At 63.9% G+C, this 17268-nt stretch overlaps 1 protein-coding gene across 1 annotated transcript; it reads left to right on the forward strand.

Annotated features, from left to right (window-relative positions):
- The first annotated feature begins 3675 nt into the window (after nt 1–3675).
- On the forward strand, nt 3676–12278 carry CHMP5 (charged multivesicular body protein 5). Its single transcript, XM_029054097.1, has 8 exons — nt 3676–3781; nt 5782–5886; nt 8053–8099; nt 8559–8652; nt 8815–8886; nt 9908–10016; nt 11069–11181; nt 12070–12278. The coding sequence occupies exons 1-8, from the start codon at nt 3713–3715 to the stop codon at nt 12118–12120; spliced, it is 660 nt and encodes a 219-aa protein (XP_028909930.1). The 5' UTR covers nt 3676–3712; the 3' UTR covers nt 12121–12278.
- The last annotated feature ends 4990 nt before the right edge of the window (nt 12279–17268 follow it).

The following is a 17268-nucleotide window of genomic DNA, read 5'->3' on the forward strand; positions in this document are numbered from 1 at the left end:
GTTTCGAAATGCTTCTCCGGACCGTGCGCGCCGTCTTGGGACGTCCTGGCGGCGGAAGGGCCGCTCCGGGCATTTCGGAAAGAAACACCCGAGCGTCGCGTACGGTCTCGAACCGGCTCTCGGGCCCTAATTTGGATTCCAACGTCGAATCCCCCTTCTCTCTCACAGCCCCTCACAGACTCCTCTCTCTTTTTCACACCCCCGCACGGAGACCTGTACACACGCCGGGGGTCGGAGACCTGCACGTGCCCGTCACGTCGCCCGGACGTCTACCGGAAACAAAACCGGCGAGACACGAAGATCCCACGGAATGAAAACAGGAGTTTAGGCGCGTCGGCGGCCGAGCAGGAAGACGTCCGTCTACTCACCGATGAATCGACCTGTTCCAGGACCTCCACGAACTGCTCCACGGTCCCTTTTATCCTCCTGCCGAGTTCGCCGAGGGCTTCGGCTTTCGAGTCCTCGGCCGGGAAACCCTGCGTGAGGGAACGTTCCGCGGCGTCTCTTCCGCGGTCGGTCCTCGGACCCGCGACGCGGTCGGCTCCTTAAAACCAAGCCCGAGGTCGGAAGGCTGGAAACGGCTAGCCGTTTTTCAGAGCGGGGACAGGGATTTACGAATCGGAGACGGGGATCCTCAAGTAGCAACGGGCACGCTGTATTTCAAAGCCGGAATTGCACAGGATTATAATAACGGGGGCATCCGTTAAGCGCTTACTACGGGCAGAGCACCGTTCTAAGCGCGGGGGGAGATCCGGGGTCATCAGGTCGTCCCACGCGAGGCTCCCGGTCGATCCCCGTTTTCCAGACGAGGGGACCGGGGCCCAGAGAAGCGGAGCGACTCGGCAAGCGGCAGAGCGGGGAGTCGAGCTCACGGCCCCCGACTCCCGGGCCCGGGCTCTTTTCCACTGAGCCACGCTGCTTCCCGTCAGTCATCAGCTCCATCAGTTCCAAGCGCGAAACAGAACTCTAGAAACGGCGTATTCGCACAGAGGGCGAGGGGGACTGACGGGTCAGAGAGGTGACGTTTCCTTCATCGGAAGCAAAAACGGACGCGCGGGCGAGAGGGGGGGGGCTTACCCTCTGAATACCAGCGAGCTCCTTATTAATTATTTTCTAATTCGTTGGCTACGTGCTCCAGGGACGTCTCCAGATCTCTGAGTCTCTTCAATTCCGCTTCCTCCTCGGGACCGTTCCGAAAAGGTAACGGGTGAAACGGAGCGGCCGTCGGCCCTGCCGGCAAAGGGTCGTCGCACCCGCTGAGCGGCGGCTCGGGGGGCAAGGGCCCGGCCTTCGGAGTCGGAGACCGCGGGTCCGATCCCCGGCTCCGCCGCTCGGCAGCCGCGTGGCCGCGGGCGAGTCGCTTCGCCTCTCTGGGCCTCAGTCCCCTCATCTGGAAAATGGGGGGGAACCGCGAGCCCCACGCGGGACCCCGCATCGCCGCCCCCCCCCCCCCCAGCGCGTCGAACGGCGCTCCGCGCGTCGTAAGCGCTCGGCAAATACCGACGCCGCTATCGCGATCTCTCCCGCCGGGGGTCGGCCCCCTCGGTCACCCCGGACCCCTCGATCTCCCCCCCCCCCCCCCCGCCCCGGGGACGGACGCCGGAAAGGTCTGGCTCCCGCGCGGCCGGGGAGAACGCGACTTTACCCTCTTCCCGTAAGCCCGTCGATTAGACCGTGCGCCCGTCCAACGGCAGGGACCGTCTCTATCTATCTGTTGCCGACTTGTTCATCGCAAGCGCTTAGCACAGTGCTCTGCACAGAGTAAGCGCTCAATAAATAAATACTATTGAATCTTCCCGATCGACCTGACCCCGGAGCCGTGCTTCACGCCGAGGGACGACAGCGATCGCTCCATTTCCCTGAGCGACTTCCCTGTAAGGGCAAGAGGGGGAAATGGGGGACTCGCGATCCGTGGGACGCGGGTCTACATCTGCGCCCGGGGGGGATCGTCGACCGGGGGGTGGGGGGGAGGGTCCCCGTCCGGGTCGTTCGGGATCCGCGGCCTACACGGGGATTCGAGGCATCGCCGGGTTCGACGTCCCCGGGGTGGACGGTTCGGTTCCGGGTCCCACCCGGGCCGGAAATGACCCGGGCCCTCTCTCTTTCCCTTGGGTGCTATGGGTCAGCTGCTCCCCCTGTGCCCGGCGCTGGTCCGAGCCCAGCGTGGCCCGGTGGAAAGAGCCCGGGCTCCGGAGGCAGAGGTCACGGGTTCGGATCCCGGCTCCGCCCCTCGTCAGCTGGGGGACCGTGGGCCAGTCCCTTCTCTGGGCCTCAGCTCCCTCATCTGTCAAATGGGCATTTAGACTGTGGGCCTCCCGTGGGACCACCCGATGACCCCGCCTCTCCCCCAGCGCTTAGAACGGCGCTCCGCGCCTAGGGAGCGCTTAACCGATGCCAACGTTGTTATTATTCCTAGTTGGGCCTCAGTTCCCTCATCTGTCAAATGGGGAGGAAGACCGTGAGCCCCGTGACCGTGAGCCCGTGAGCCCCCCGAGAAGCAGCGTGGCTCGGTGGAAAGAGCGCGGGCTTTGGAGTCAGGGCTCATGAGTTCGAATCCCGGCTCTGCCGCTTGTCGGCTGGGTGACCGTGGGCGAGTCGCTTCACTTCTCTGGGCCTCAGTTCCCTCATCTGGAAAATGGGGATGAAGACCGGGAGCCCCACGTGGGACGACCTGATTCCCCTGTGTCTGTCTACCCCAGCGCTTAGAACGGCGCTCTGCATCTAGGAAGCGCTTAACAGATACCAACATTATTATTATAATTATTATTATTATTATTAAAATGGGGATTAACTGTGCGCCTCGCGTGGGCCCACCCGTGGCGGGAGCGGGGGGAGGGGCGGGGCACGTACGGGGGAGGGGGGCACGTAAAGGGGCGGGGCGGGGCACGTAAGGAGGAAGAGGGGCACGTAAAGGGGCGGGGCGGGGCACGTAAAGGGGGAGAGGGGCACGTAAAGGGGAGGGGAGGGGCACGTAAGGAGGAAGAGGGGCACGTAAAGGGGCGGGGAGGGGCACGTACGGGGCAGAGGGGCACGTAAAGGGGAGGGGAGGGGCACGTAAGGAGGAAGAGGGGCACGTAAAGGGGCGGGGCGGGGCACGTAAGGAGGAAGAGGGGCACGTAAAGGGGCGGGGCGGGGCACGTAAGGAGGAAGAGGGGCACGTAAAGGGGCGGGGCGGGGCACGTAAGGAGGAAGAGGGGCACGTAAAGGGGCGGGGCGGGGCACGTACGGGGCAGAGGGGCACGTAAAGGGGAGGGGAGGGGGCGCGTAAAGGGGGAGGGGGCGGAGGCACGTAGGGAGAAGGGGCGGGGCCACGCAGAGGGGAGAGCACGTGGACGGAGGGGGCGCGGTCACGGGGAGGGGAGGGGCGGGGCGGGGCACGTAAAGGGGAGGCGCAGGTAGCGAGAAGGGGGCGGGGCCACGCAGAGCGACGGGGCAGTGACGTAAGAGGGAGGGGCGGGGCGCGTACGGAGGAGGGGGCGGAGTCACGTGGAGGGGGCGGAGTCACGTGGAGGGGGCGGTGACGGGGCGGGAGGGGGCGGGGTGACGCAGGGGGTGACGCGGGTGACGCCGTCCCCCCCCCCCGCCTCCGGCCCCCCGCGCCTGCCCAGATCCCGCTCTGGGCCCCCGGGCACCGCCCCCGACGTCACTTCCGGTTCCGGCGTCGCTTCCGGCGCGCTGTCCCGCCCCGTCGCCGCCGCCGCCGCCGCCCGCCATGAACCGATTCTTCGGGAAAGCCAAGCCCAAAGGGCCGCCGCCCAGCCTCACCGACTGCATCGGCACGGTGAGGGGCTGAGCTCCTGCCCCGTGCGCAGCGCTCCGCTCAGCCCCTGCTGGGTGCAGAGCGCTGCGCTGAGCTCCTGCTGGGTGCAGAGCGCTGTGCTGAGCTCCTGCTGGGTGCAGAACGCTGTGCTGAGCTCTTGCTGGGTGCAGAACCCTGTGCTGAGCGCCTGCTGGGTGCAGAGCCCTGCGCTGAGCTCCTGCTGGGTGCACAGCTCCGTACTGAGGTGTTCCTTCGTGCAGAGCTCTGCGCTGAGCGCCTACTGTGTGCAGAGCCCTGCGCTGAGCGCCTGCAGTATGCAGAGCCCTGTGCTGAGCGCCTGCTGGGTGCAGAACCCTGTGCTGAGCGCCTGCTGGGTGCAGAACCCTGCGCTGAGCACCTGCAGTATGCAGAACCCTGTGCTGAGCGCCTGCTGGGTGCAGAGCCCTGCGCTGAGCTCCTGCTGGGTGCACAGCTCCGTACTGAGGTGTTCCTTCGTGCAGAGCTCTGCGCTGAGCGCCTACTGTGTGCAGAGCCCTGCGCTGAGCGCCTGCAGTATGCAGAGCTATGTGCTGAGCGCCTGCTGGGTGCAGAGCCCTGCGCTGAGCGCCTGCAGTATGCAGAGCCCTGTGCTGAGCGCCTGCTGGGTGCAGAGCCCTGCGCTGAGCGCCTGCAGTATGCAGAGCTCTGTGCTGAGCGCCTACTGTGTGCAGAGCTCTGCGCTGAGCACCTGCAGCATGCAGAGCTCTGTGCTGAGCGCCTGCTGGGTGCAGAGCCCTGCGCTGAGCTCCTGCTGGGTGCACAGCTCCGTACTGAGGTGTTCCTTCGTGCAGAGCTCTGCGCTGAGCGCCTACTGGGTGCAGAGCCCTGCGCTGAGCGCCTGCAGTATGCAGAGCTATGTGCTGAGCGCCTGCTGGGTGCAGAGCCCTGCGCTGAGCGCCTGCAGTATGCAGAGCCCTGTGCTGAGCGCCTGCTGGGTGCAGAGCCCTGCGCTGAGCACCTGCAGTATGCAGAACCCTGCGCTGAGCGCCTGCTGGGTGCAGAACCCTGTGCTGAGCGCCTGCTGGGTGCACAGCTCCGTACTGAGGTGTTCTTTCGTGCAGAGCTCTGCGCTGAGCGCCTACTGGGTGCAGAGCCCTGCGCTGAGCGCCTGCAGTATGCAGAGCCCTGTGCTGAGCGCCTGCTCCGTGCGGAGCGCCACGCATTGGACTGTGCCCCGCACTCGCTTCCAGTTTCTGCTTCCTACCCCACGTTCATTCGTTCGGTCGCGTTTATCGAGCGCTCACTACGTGCCGGGCGCTGGACCGAGCGCTGGGGATTCCTAGCCGACCCGCATCCCGACACCCTCCCCTTCCTGCCAGCGCTTTCCTCTCCTCGTCCCGTTTCGGTCGCGGCTGCGGTTGCGCGGAACCGGGGAGAGGCGTCCGTCTGGTCACGCTTCCGTCCAGTCGTATCTATCGAGCGCCGGACTCGGCGCTGGGAACGGCCGATCGGGGCAGCGGGTGGAGACCGTCCCCGCCCGGCGACGGGCTCCCGGTCGCGGGTTCCACCCCCGGCTCCGCCGGCGGGCGAGTCGCTTCCCTGGGCCTCGGCGACCCCATCTGGAAGATGGGGGCGAAGCCCGGGAGCCTCCCGGGGGGGACCACCCGGTGGCCCCGGGTCCCCCCGCCGGCGGTATCGTCGAGCGGGGGGAGACGGACGGCGGAGCCGCAGAGGACGCGAGGGAAGCGAGGCGGCGTCATCGAGGCCGATCGAATCGAGGAGGGGGACGCCTCGTCGACGAAACGAAGAGGGCGAGGAGCGATACGTGCGAGCCGTCCGGTCCGAGCGCCCGGTCCGGCGCGTAGCGGGCGCTCGATAAATATCCTCGGACGAGGGAGGGGAAGGGGGAAGCAGAGGGCAGGGGAGGGCTCGGTCCGGGAAGGCCTCCCGGAGGAGGCGAGCCCCGGGTAGGGCCCGGGAGAGAGTCCGGCGCGTTCAACCGAATTCACTCCCGCCGTTCCTCTCCCCCCCCCCCCCCGAAGGTGGACAGCAGGGCCGAGTCGATCGACAAGAAGATCGCGAGGCTCGACGCGGAGCTGGTGAAGTATAAGGATCAGATCAAGAAGATGCGAGAGGGACCCGCCAAGGTAGGGAGTCGCGGGGCGGCCGGGGCCCGGGCCTCGCGCCCGCCGCTTCGGCGTTGGTCCGATCGGGCGCTCCGCGGGGGCCGGGCGCCGGACTGAGCGTCCGGACCTTCTCCGTGCCCCGGTCCCCCGTCCGTCCGTCCGTCCGACGGGGATGAGGACCGGGAGCCCCACGTGGCGGGCGACCCGACTCCCCCCGCGGCTCCCCCGGCGCTCGGCACGGCGCTCGGCACGTCGTGAGCGCTTGACCGGGCGCCGACGTTACCACTGCAGTTGGGCACCGGAGCGACGCCGTCTCCGCCCGCCGACGTTCTCACCGTCTAAAGGGAGGGAGACGGACGGCGAGACCGAACGAGGCGACGGGCGTCGATACCCTGCCTGTCGTCGTCGCTCTCGTAGAGCTCCGACGACCTCCCGTCGTCGGTACTAAGCGCGGGGCGCCGTGCTGGGCGCCGGCGGTGCCCGGTGGGGCACCGGATAGAGACCCTCGCTGCCCGGCGACGGGCTCGCGGTCTAAAATGGGGGAGACGGACGGACGCGTAACGTCCTGTGGAAGACGGGGATTAACCGTGAGCCTCACGCGGGTCGACCCGACGGCCCCGGATCTCCCCCGGCGCCCAGAACGGCGCTCGGCACGTAGTACGCGCTCAACGAACGCCGACGCGATCGTTATCGATCCCGGCTCCGCCGCTCGTCTGCCGGGTGGCCGTGGGCAAGTCACTTGGCTTCTCTGGGTCTCATTTCCCTCGTCTGTAAAATGGGGATTAAGACCGTGAGCCTCACGTGGGACGACCCGGTGACCCTGTATCTCCTCCGGTGCTTAGAACGGTGCCCTGCGCACGGTGAGCGCTTAACGAGCGCCAGCGTTGCTGTTGTTATCGTTATCCCCCGGGCCTCGGTTCCCTCGTCGGTAAAAGGGGGCTTGAGGCCGTGGGCGACACGTGGGAAACAGAACCGGACAGGTCGACGGGCGTCGGTACCCTGCCGGTCTTTGTTTTCAGAGAACTTAAAGGACCTTCGTTCGTTCGTTCGTTCGTTGGTTCGTTCATCCAGTCGTATTTACTGAGCGCCGACCGTGCGGGGCACTGGACCGAGCGCTTGCGATTTACAGTCGGGCAGCAGAGGGGGGCTCGCGGTCTAAAAGGAGGGAGACGGACGGCGAAACCCAACGAGCCGACGGGCGTCGGTACCCTGCCCGTCGTCGTCGCTCTCGTAGAACCCGAAGGGCCTTCATTCGTTCGTCTGAGCGTATTTATCGAGCGCTGACTCTGTGCGGGGCACTGGACCGAGCGCTTGGAAGGGACAGTCGGGCAGCAGAGAGAGACCGTCCCCGCCCAACGACGGGCCCCCCCGTCTAAAACGGCGGAGACGGACGGCAGAGCAGAACGGACCGGATCGTCGAGATCAACGGAGCGAGGGGGGGATGGGCCCCTCGTGGAGAAAAGAGATGGGGTGATAGACAATCTGTACGGGTGAGCGCAGGGCGGAGGGGAAGGGGACCCGGGGAGAAGCAGCGCGGCTCGGCGGAAGGAGCCCGGGCTGGGGAGTCCGGGGTCACGGGTTCGGATCCCGGCCCCCCGTCGGCCGGGTGTACTGTGGGCCAGTCGCTTCTCCGGGCCTCGGTTTTCCCCCGTCTGGAAAACGGGGGTGAAGACCGTGAGCTTCGCGGGGGGGGGGGGCGCCCGATCGCCCCGTCTCCTCCCCGGCGCTGAGGACGGCGCTCTGCACGTAGTAAGCGCTTGACGGATGCCGTCGTCGTCATTATTATCTCTGCCATCCTCTGGGGATCAGCTGCCCGCCGTCGAGGCCGGCCTTCTTAGTCCCCGTCCCCGTCCCCCCCCCCCCCCCCCCGGGCTCGTTGTGGGCGTTACGCGAATCATAGTGGTCGTTACAATGCACCGGTATATATCGTGTACTGTATCACGGGTTAATTCTATAATTATAATATCATCGTTCCGTTATACCGGCGCTCGGTACGGGACTCCGCGATCCAGGACGGCCCCGTAGGTACGCCCGGCCGTCCCCGGAGACGCTCGCCTTCTCCCGCAGGGTCCGCGGGCTCCGGGTCCCGTGGCTTTTCCTCCCCCTCTCCCCTCTCCCTCTCCCCCCGGAACCCTTTTTTCCTCTTTTTCCCGGTCGAATCCGAATCTCTTGTCTCTCTGCCTTCAGAACATGGTGAAGCAGAAGGCCCTGCGGGTGTTAAAGCAGAAACGGATGTGAGTTTCCCGGCCGCGGGGCGGAGGGGCCGATCGAGGGGCGGGGCACGGAGGGCGGCTCGCGGGGGCGGAGGCGCGGCGTCCCGGCGGGGGAAGAGCCCGGGGACCGAGGACCCGGGTTCTGATCGGGGAGCGGCGCGGCTCGGTGGCCGGGGCCCGGGCCTGGGTGGTCGGAGGTCGTGGGTTCGAATCCCGGCTCCGCCGCCCGTCGGCTGGGTGACCGCGGGCGAGCCGCTTCGCTTCTCTGGGCCTCCGTTCCCTCGTCTGTAAAGTGGGGGTGAAGGCCGTGAGCCCCACGCGGGACGACCCGATTCCCCTGGGTCTAGCCCCGGCGCTTAGGACGGTGCTCTGCGCGTGGTGAGCGCTTAGCGGATGCCGTCATCGTTATTATTAACCTGCGGTCCTCGTGAGCGCCGCGGGAGTCGACGCGATTGGAAATTCTCGATTTAACACGCGCAGGTACGAGCAGCAGCGGGATAATCTGTCGCAGCAGTCTTTTAATATGGAGCAGGCCAATTACACCATCCAGTCTCTGAAGGACACCAAAACTACGGTAGAGACGAAATGCTCCCTTCTTCCCTAGTTTTCGTTGGGGTTTGTTTTTTTGTTTTTTTTTCAAAAATAGTCCTCCGTATTTTGTTTGTTTATTTTTTAAATAGCCTATTTAAAAATACCGCCCTCCCCCACACGCCCGCTCTCGGTTTTCACGTCGTAGGTCGACGCTATGAAATTGGGCGTGAAGGAGATGAAGAAAGCGTACAAGCAAGTCAAGATCGATCAGATCGAGGTAAGACTGGAACCGAAGCCGAGCGGACGCCGGGGCTCTCTGTCTCTCCGAAGGATCGTCCCGCGGGTCTCGGGCATCTCTCCTCCCTTCATTTCTCCGGTTCGAAACCCTAGCTGTCCGCGGTCTGGGCTCTGATCCCGCCCCCGCCGCCGCCCGTCTGCCGTGCGACCTCGGGCAAGTCGCTTCGCTTTCCTGGGCCTCGGTCCCCTCCTCGGTAAAGTGGGGATTAACTGCGAGCCTCGCGTGGGGCGGCCCGATGACCCCGTATCTCCCCCGGCGCTTGGGACGGTGCCCTGCCCACCGTAAGCGCTCAACGAATACCGACGGTATCACGATTAATCCCGGCTCCGCCGCTCGTCTGCTGCGTGACCGCGGGGCGGATCGCTTTGCTCCTCTGGGCCTCGGTCACCTCCGCTGTAAAACGGGGACGGGGACCGTGAGCCTCACGCGGGTCGACCCGACGACCCCGTGTCTCCCCCGGCGCTTAGAACGGCGCTCGGCACATAGTAAGCGCTCAGCGAACACCGACGTCGTCGTCGTCCTTCTCTGGGCCTCAGTTCCCTCGTCCGTAAAAGGGAGCTTAAGGCCGTGGGCGTCACGTGGGACGGGGACGGCGTCCAACCCGATCCTCTCGGATCCGCCCCGGCGCTTCGGCCGGCGTCCGCCACATAGTAGGCGCTTACCGGCTGCCAGGGTTATTATTAAAATCGGCCCAGCGCGGTCGGTTGAGGTTGGCACGGGGGGAAGGGTTTAGGGGCCGTGAAGGGGACGGGAGAGGAGACGGGCAAGTAGGAGACGCCGAGCGACGGCGGCGGCTGGAGGATCCTTAGGTTCCCCCTAAAAGGGGTCACGTTTTATCGATTGGGTGTGCGCTCTTCCCTCCCGAACGCCGGACCCTTCCTTCCCGGCGCTTCGCCCGGTGCCCTGCACGCGGTAAGCGCTCGACAGGTAGGGCCGAATGAATTCAGAACGCGGTGACCTGCGCGGCGAAATAAGGATGTAAATAAAAGTCCTCCTCCAGGACATACAAGACCAGTTGGAGGATATGATGGAGGACGCAAACGAAATTCAGGAAGCACTGAGCCGGAGTTACGGAACGCCGGAGATCGACGAGGATGATCTGGAAGCGGGTTAGTCGCGGGGGGGGGGGGGAATTCCCACGGGAGCAGCGGAGTTTCTGCGACAGCTGATCCCCCGCCCCGGCCTCACCCCGTGTCTACCCCAGCGCTTGACAGATACCGACGTTACTATGATTTAATAATAATTACTACTTAATGACGAAGCCGCACGAGGAGGGCCGCCTTCCCGAGGTAGCGCCCCTCTTCTCAGTAAAGGCAGAGACGCATCCCCCTCGCTGATCTTTAAGCCTGTCCCGTAAATAACCGAACGGAGCCGGGACTCGGACCGGTGGTCAGTCGAGCGGCCCTAAAGAACACCCGCGGGAGGAGCGGGAGGGGCAGGGTTTGGCGTCCCCTTCGCCCTCCGTTCCGTTAACCCGCCGTGCCCGGGCAGGGGCGGCCGGTGGGCGTGGAGAGGCGGAGATGTCCGGGTTTCCGTCCGTCGCCCCCAAAGCCGGGCATCCGGAAGATGGCCGAGGCTGCCGCCACCGCGGATTTTCCATCCCCCCCATTCCCCCCCCCCCGAAAACGCTCAGCCCCTGCGTAATTGATGATTTCGATTCAGTTTCCATAGAGGAGCGGCGGGGCTCAGCGGAAAGAGCCCGGGCTTGGGAGTCGGGGGGTCGTGGGTTCTAATAATAATGATGTCGGTATCTGTTAAGCGCCTACTACGTGCCGAGCACCGTTCTAAGCGCTGGGGGGGGGGGGGGACACGGGGGAATCGGGTCGTCCCGCGTGGGGCTCGCGGTCTTAATCCCCATTTTACAGATGAGGGAACTGAGGCACAGAAAAGTTAAGTGACTCGCCCACGGTCACACAGCCGGCGAGCGGCGGAGCTGGGATTCGAACCCGTGAGCCCCGACCCGCCGCTCCTCCGCTGCGTGGCCTTGGGCGAGTCGCCTCACGTCTCTGTCACCTCGTCCGTCAAAACGGGGGTTGAAAAACGGAAACGCGAGCCCCGGGTGGGACGATGCGCCGACCCCGCATCTCCCCCAGCGCTTAGGACGGGGCTCGGCACGTAGCAGGCGCTTAACCGGCGCCGTGATCGTCGTCGTTAATTCCAGAACTGGATGCGCTGGGCGACGAGCTTTTAGCGGACGAAGACACCTCTTATTTAGACGAAGCGGCGTCCGCCCCGGCCATTCCGGAAGGAGCGCCTACCGACGCGAAAAACAAGGTGGGCCCTCTCCGTCCGGCCGTTTGAGATGGGGGCGTTTAAAAATCGGATGCGCGACTCGGGCGCGAAAGCTCGCGAGCCTCAGCCGGGACGCGGCGGCGTGTAATCCTTGGCCCTTCGGCGTGCGGAGCCCGGCCGGGTCAACGTCCCGCGCTGGCTCCGGCGGGAATTTCCGGAGAGCCGTTCCTCCCTCTCCGCCCTCCGGGAAGCGCTCCCTAGATACCCCGGGGCGCTCGAGAGGCCGAAACAACCTCGAGCGCCCGTCTCCCCTTCTCCGGGGGGCCGGGAGACGGCCTCCCCGCCCGTTGGAACGGGGCAGGTTCGGGAGAGCGAAGGCTGTAATTTGCCATTTAATTCGCGGTCGTCGTCTGCGGTTATGATTTAAATCGGCGCCTGGTTTCGGCAGCCGCCGCGGCGGCGGTTTCGGGCGACGGGCGTCTTCCGGAGCGGCCTCTTTCGGGCCAACCGATAGTTCATCGCCCCGGTGACGCGGGAGGGCAGTGGGTCCGTTTAGAAGCAGACCCCCGTTCCGATAAATAGGTGGAAAAACGCTGGGCCGTGGGGTTTTCTCGGCCGCCGGCCTCGACGCGACCCGCGTCGGAGGGCGACGAAACTGACCTCGGGAGCGTGGCTCAGTGGAGAGGGCGCGGGCTTGGCAGTCAGAGGTCACGGGTTCTAATCCCCGCTCCGCCGCTAGTCAGCTGCGCGACCTTGGGCAAGTCACTGAACTTCTCCGTGCCTCGGTTGCCTCATCCGTCAAACGGGGATGAAAACTGTGAGCCCCGCCTGGGACGACCTGATCGCCTTGTATCCCCCAGCGCTTAGAGCAGTGCTTTGCCCGTAGGAGGCGCTTAACAAATACCACGGTCTTATTCCTTCGTTTCACAGGACGGCGTCCTGGTCGATGAGTTCGGTTTGCCGCAGATCCCCGCCACGTAGACCCGCGTCTCCGACCCGCACGTCAGCTGGCCGACCCCTTTATGCGATCGAACGGAAACGCTTTTGGAAACCGGGAAACGCTCCGCCTTTCTACGGCCACCGCAGCGTCTCTGACGTCTCCGTACCGAGGTCTCTTCGGCTGAATTATCGATCGGGGGGCGGGGGGGGGGGGGGGGGGGGGGGGGGGGGAGAAGAAAAAAAAAATGGGTAGCTCTCTTCCTCCTCGGTGGCCGAATGGGGCTTTTGCTTTCTTTTATTTATACGCATTTCCGGAAGAGCGGGAGGGAAGGGGGTTTTCTCGAAACGCCGTCGGACGCGATTCTGTGGCGTCGCGGAGAGGGCCGGCGTGTTTGTGAGGCTCTCTCCGTGTTCGCGCCGCCGGTCGATTCGGCGCCGCGGGTGCATTTATAATTAACACGGTATATAACAGCGGACGCCGCTGGGGAACGGGAGACGGTCTCGGAGAAGCCTCCTCTCGGCGAAGGGCGGCGTCCGTTGTCGCGTCTCCTCTCCGCGACGGCCAACGAGCCTCACCCGGTGGGAGCGGGCGACCCGCCGGCTCTTCGCCCCCAAACCTCCGCGCCGAAAGTCGGTCGCGATCCAAACCGAAAAGGCCTCCCGGCGCCGACTGCAGTGAACGATTTATTCATTAATACTTTTCCCACGGAATAATTTCGAAACCCTCCTTTCGGACTAAAGCCCCGGTTAGAGGAAACCGATTTTCCCGGTCGAGGACGGGGCCGGGTGGAGAGGGAGCCGTGACGTGTACTGCGTTTTCCTGGGGTGGAGGAGAGCTTGGGTTGCGGCGAAGGGCGTCCTCCCGCCTTTGGGGAGCGAATTGAAAGTTGTCGTTCCGTAGGGGACGCCCCCGGAGAGCAGTTATGTCTTCCCCAGAACGCCCGCGCTTATTAATTTCCCCCAAAACGGTGCTACGGAGGTCAGACCCGTCGAGACGACGGCGTCCGCGGGGCAGGTGAGAGGAGTAGTAGCCGTTCGCCGTCGTGGCGGCTTTTGGTTTTGGTTTTTTTTTTTTTATGGTATTCGTTAAGCGCCTACTATGTGCCGGGCGCCGTTCTGAGCGCTGGGGGAGATACGGGGGTCATCGGGTTGGACCCGGTCCCCGTCCCCCACGGGGCTCGCCGTCTCCGGCCCCGTTTTACGGAGGAGGCGACGGAGACGGGAAGCGGCCTGTCACGCGGCCGACGGGTGGAAGAGCCGGGATTAGAACCCGGGTCCTTCCGACTCCCCGGCCCGGGCTCTGTCCGTTAGGCCACGCTGCTTCCCCGAGAGTTTCGAGAAGCGGCGGGGCTCGGCGGAAAGAGCCCGGGCTTGGGTTCGAATCCCGCCTCTGTCCCTGGCGGCCGTGTGGCCGTGGGCGAGTCACTTCACTTCTCCGGGCCTCAGTGACTTCCTCGGGAAAGTGGGGATGGAGGAGCCTCACGTGGAACAACCCGATGACCCCGTATCTCCCCCGGCGCTTAGAACGGTGCTCTGCACGTAGTAAACGCCTAGCGGATACCAACGTTATCATCGTCGTCATCATCATTATTATTCCGCTCAAGCTTTAGAGATTCCAGTCGCATAGCGGCGGTAAAAGTTGTCCGTCCGGGGTTAGGGCGCGTCCACTGGAGGTTGCTCGCGATTCGACTGTGAGCCCGATCCGTTGCCGATTTGCCCGTTCCGAGCGCTTAGTACAGTGCTCTGCACATAGCCAGCGCTCGATAAATACGATCGAATGAATTTAGCGGAGCTTCCCTCTTGTCCCTACTCTTCGCTTCCTCAGAACCGCATAGGGGTGAGCCCCCTTTTAACTCTTACTTTTTAAAAAAAATAGTATTTGTTAAGCGCTCACCACACGTCGAGCCCTGTCCTAAAGTGCGGAGGCGGATCCCGGTTGATCGGGACGCGCGTTATTCCCGTCCCACGGGGCCCACCGTCTAAACGGGAGGGAGGAAGGGCATTTCATCCCTGGTTTGCCGTCGAGGAACTGGAGGCCGAGAAAAATTAAATGACCTGCCCGAGGGCAGGCGGGCGGGATTAGAACCCGGGCCGGTGCCCACTCCACTAGGGGACGAAGCTTCCCCCCTGGGGCGTCGTGAGCTTTTCACCAAGAACAGACAGATGAAAATCCGTAGGCCGCCTTGACGGACCACGTCCGACGCGGTCAGCCGCGCGATTCGGAAAAAGATGCCGTCGAAGGGGGCGAGGAACTGAAAAAGGACATAAACGGCGCGGAATTTAGACTTTATTCTTTATCATCTAAATTTAGAGAGACGTGGGGGATGCGGAATGATCTCGGATGGGTTTCATTTTGCGCCTCGAAGCCTTCTCGGGCAAGTCGTAAGCCGTCCCCGTTGCGCCCCGTCGTCTTTTTTTTTTTTTTTTGGCTCCGCCGAGGGCCGTTTGAAGATCCACTTTCTCAAAGGAAAGGATAAGCGGGCGAAGGTTTGCCTCCCCGGCCGAAAGGTTGAGGCGTTGTGATGAGAACAGGAAGGCTCTCTGGGGCTCCTGGATTGCGGAACTGTTGGAAATACATTGAATTTTTTTTATTAGAATTCCACTCTGGTCCCGAGTCGGTTTTCCCTGCGGCTGGAAATGCGGTGATTATTTTTTGGTGGGGGGGGGGGGGGGGGATAAAAAGCTGGGTGTCGTAAGCTCACTGTGGCCGGGGAATTGTATCGTCTCCTCCCGAGCTCTTAGTAATGGGAAGCAGCGGGGCTCGGCGGAAAGAGCCCGGGCTTCGGAGTCAGGGGTCATGGGTTCGACTCCCGGCTCTGCCACTCGTCAGCTGTGGGACTGTGGGCGAGTCACTTCTCGGTGCCTCAGTTCCCTCATCTGGAAAATGGGGATTAACTGGGAGCCGCACGTGGGACGACCTGTTTACTACGCTGGATCTCCCCCGGCGCTCCGCACCTAGTAAGCGCTTAACGGATGCCAACGTTCTCATTAATGGCTCGGTAAATAGCCTGGATCGATGGTTAGGCTTCTCTCTCGGGTCTTACGGTCAGCCCCTTCCGATCCCCTGCCACCCGACGCTGATGGATTGGGCAGACCGAGGGAATTAAAACTTGTGGATTCTGTTGAAAGTGGGGATTTCCATTCCCAGCCGCTCCATCCGCCGACGAACCCAGCGAAGCCCCCTCGGTGTGCGTCTCTGAAATACAATACGCGTCGCCGTCTCTCATCCCGAGCGCCGACCCGACTCTCGTTGCTAAAACCGGTGTGTGAAAATGGCCCGCCGTGGGAACGCTCCGGGTTTCTTTCTCAATAAAAGGCTAAACGCCAGGTTTGGTTTTCATTTTCCTCTCGCGAAACCCAAGAACCTACCCCCCGGGGTCGGTCCCCGGGTCCTTCGCTCATCGCGTAGTATTTATTGAATGTTGTCGGATTGATCTATCGAGTGACAGCGGTCGCTCTTGATCGCTTGTCAGCTGGGTGGCCGCGGGCGAGTGAGAAGCGGCGTGGCTCAGTGGAGGGAGCCCGGGCTGGGGAGTCGGAGGTCGGGGGTTCGAGTCCCGCCTCCGCCACTTGTCAGCTGGGGGGCCGCGGGCGAGTCACTTTTCTTCCCTGTGCCTCAGTGACCTCATCTGGAAAATGGGGACTCAAGACTGTGAGCCTCACGTGGGACCACCTGTAGACCCTCTATCCCCCCCCCCGGCGCTTAGCACAGTGCTCCGCGCATAGTAAGCGTTTAACAAATACCAACTTTATTATTATTTGGGGCCTCAGTTGCCTCATCTGTAAAATGGGGGTGAAGACTGTGCGCCTCCCGTGGGACCACCTGATGACCCTGGATCTCCCCCGGCGCTTAGAACCGTGCTCTGCACGGAGGAAGCGCTTAGCACAAATACCAACTTTATTATGATTATTATGAGAAGCAGCGTGGCGCAGTGGAAAGAGCACGGGCTTTGGAGTCAGGGCTCATGAGTTCGAATCCCAGCTCTGCCACTTGGCGGCTGGGTGACCGCGGGCGGGGTCACTTCCCTTCTCTGTGCCTCAGTTCCCTCATCTGTAAAGCGGGGATGAAGACCGTGAGCCCCACGTGGGACGACCTGATTCCCCTGTGTCTACCCCAGCGCTTAGAACGGTGCTCGGCACATAGTAAGCGCTTAACGAATACCGACATTGTTATTATTATTGTGTGACTGTGGGCAAGTCACTTCTTTGGGCCTCAGTTGCCTCATCTGGAAAATGGGGATGGAGACTGGGAGCCCCACAGGGGACAGGGGCTGCCATCAACCCGATTTGTTTGTATCCACCCCAGTGCGCGGCACCTAATAAGCGCTTAATACGTTCTCATTGTTGTGGCTGAGGGGCTCGGCGCACGCGCAGTAGGCAGAAAATCAGGGGACAGAGAGAGAGCGACCTCGGCGCACGCGCAGTGGACAGAAAAGCGCGGGGGTGGCGAGGGCGTCCTCGGCGCACGCGCAGTAGGCAGAAAAATCAGGGGACAGAGAAAGAGAGAGCGGCCGCGGCGCACGCGCAGTGGAGAGGAGAGCGGCCTCTGCGCACGCGCAGTAGGCAGAGACTCGCGAAGCCAGAGCGAGCGGTCTCGGCGCAGGCGCAGTGGACGGAAAAGCGCGGAGGTGGCGAGGGCGGCCTCGGCGCACGCGCAGTAGGCAGAAAATCGCGAAGGCAGAGAGAGCGCTAGCGAGAGAGACTGGTCTCGGCGCAGGCGCAGTGGGCGGAAAAGCGCGGAGGCGGCGAGGGCGGCCTCGGCGCACGCGCAGTAGGCAGAAAATCGCGAAGGCAGAGAGAGAGCGCGCTAGCGAGAGAGAGCGGTCTCGGCGCAGGCGCAGTAGAGACGAGAGCGGCCTCGGCGCAGGCGCGGTGGGCAGAAAAGCGCGGAGGCGGCGAGGGCGGCCTCGGCGCAGGCGCAGTAGGCAGAAAATCGCGAAGGCAGAGAGAGAGAGAGCGCGCTAGCGAGAGAGAGCGGTCTCGGCGCAGGCGCAGTGGGCGGAAAAGCGCGGAGGCGGCGAGGGCGGCCTCGGCGCACGCGCAGTAGGCAGAAAATCGCGAAGGCAGAGAGAGAGCGCGCTAGCGAGAGAGAGCGGTCTCGGCGCAGGCGCAGTAGAGACGAGAGCGGCCTCGGCGCAGGCGCGGTGGGCAGAAAAGCGCGGAGGCGGCGAGGGCGGGCCTCGGCGCAGG

Source organism: Ornithorhynchus anatinus, chromosome X3, assembly GCF_004115215.2.
Source record: "Ornithorhynchus anatinus isolate Pmale09 chromosome X3, mOrnAna1.pri.v4, whole genome shotgun sequence".
Taxonomy (NCBI): Eukaryota; Metazoa; Chordata; class Mammalia; order Monotremata; family Ornithorhynchidae; genus Ornithorhynchus; species Ornithorhynchus anatinus.

Coding starts and splice junctions, on each gene's coding strand:
- CHMP5 (XM_029054097.1), top strand. CDS start 3,713: ATGAACCGATTCTTCGGGAAAGCCAAGCCCAAAGGGCCGCCGCCCAGC. Junction 3,782..5,781: donor TCACCGACTGCATCGGCACG/GTGAGGGGCTGA, acceptor CCCCCCCCGAAG/GTGGACAGCAGGGCCGAGTC. Junction 5,887..8,052: donor TGCGAGAGGGACCCGCCAAG/GTAGGGAGTCGC, acceptor CTCTGCCTTCAG/AACATGGTGAAGCAGAAGGC.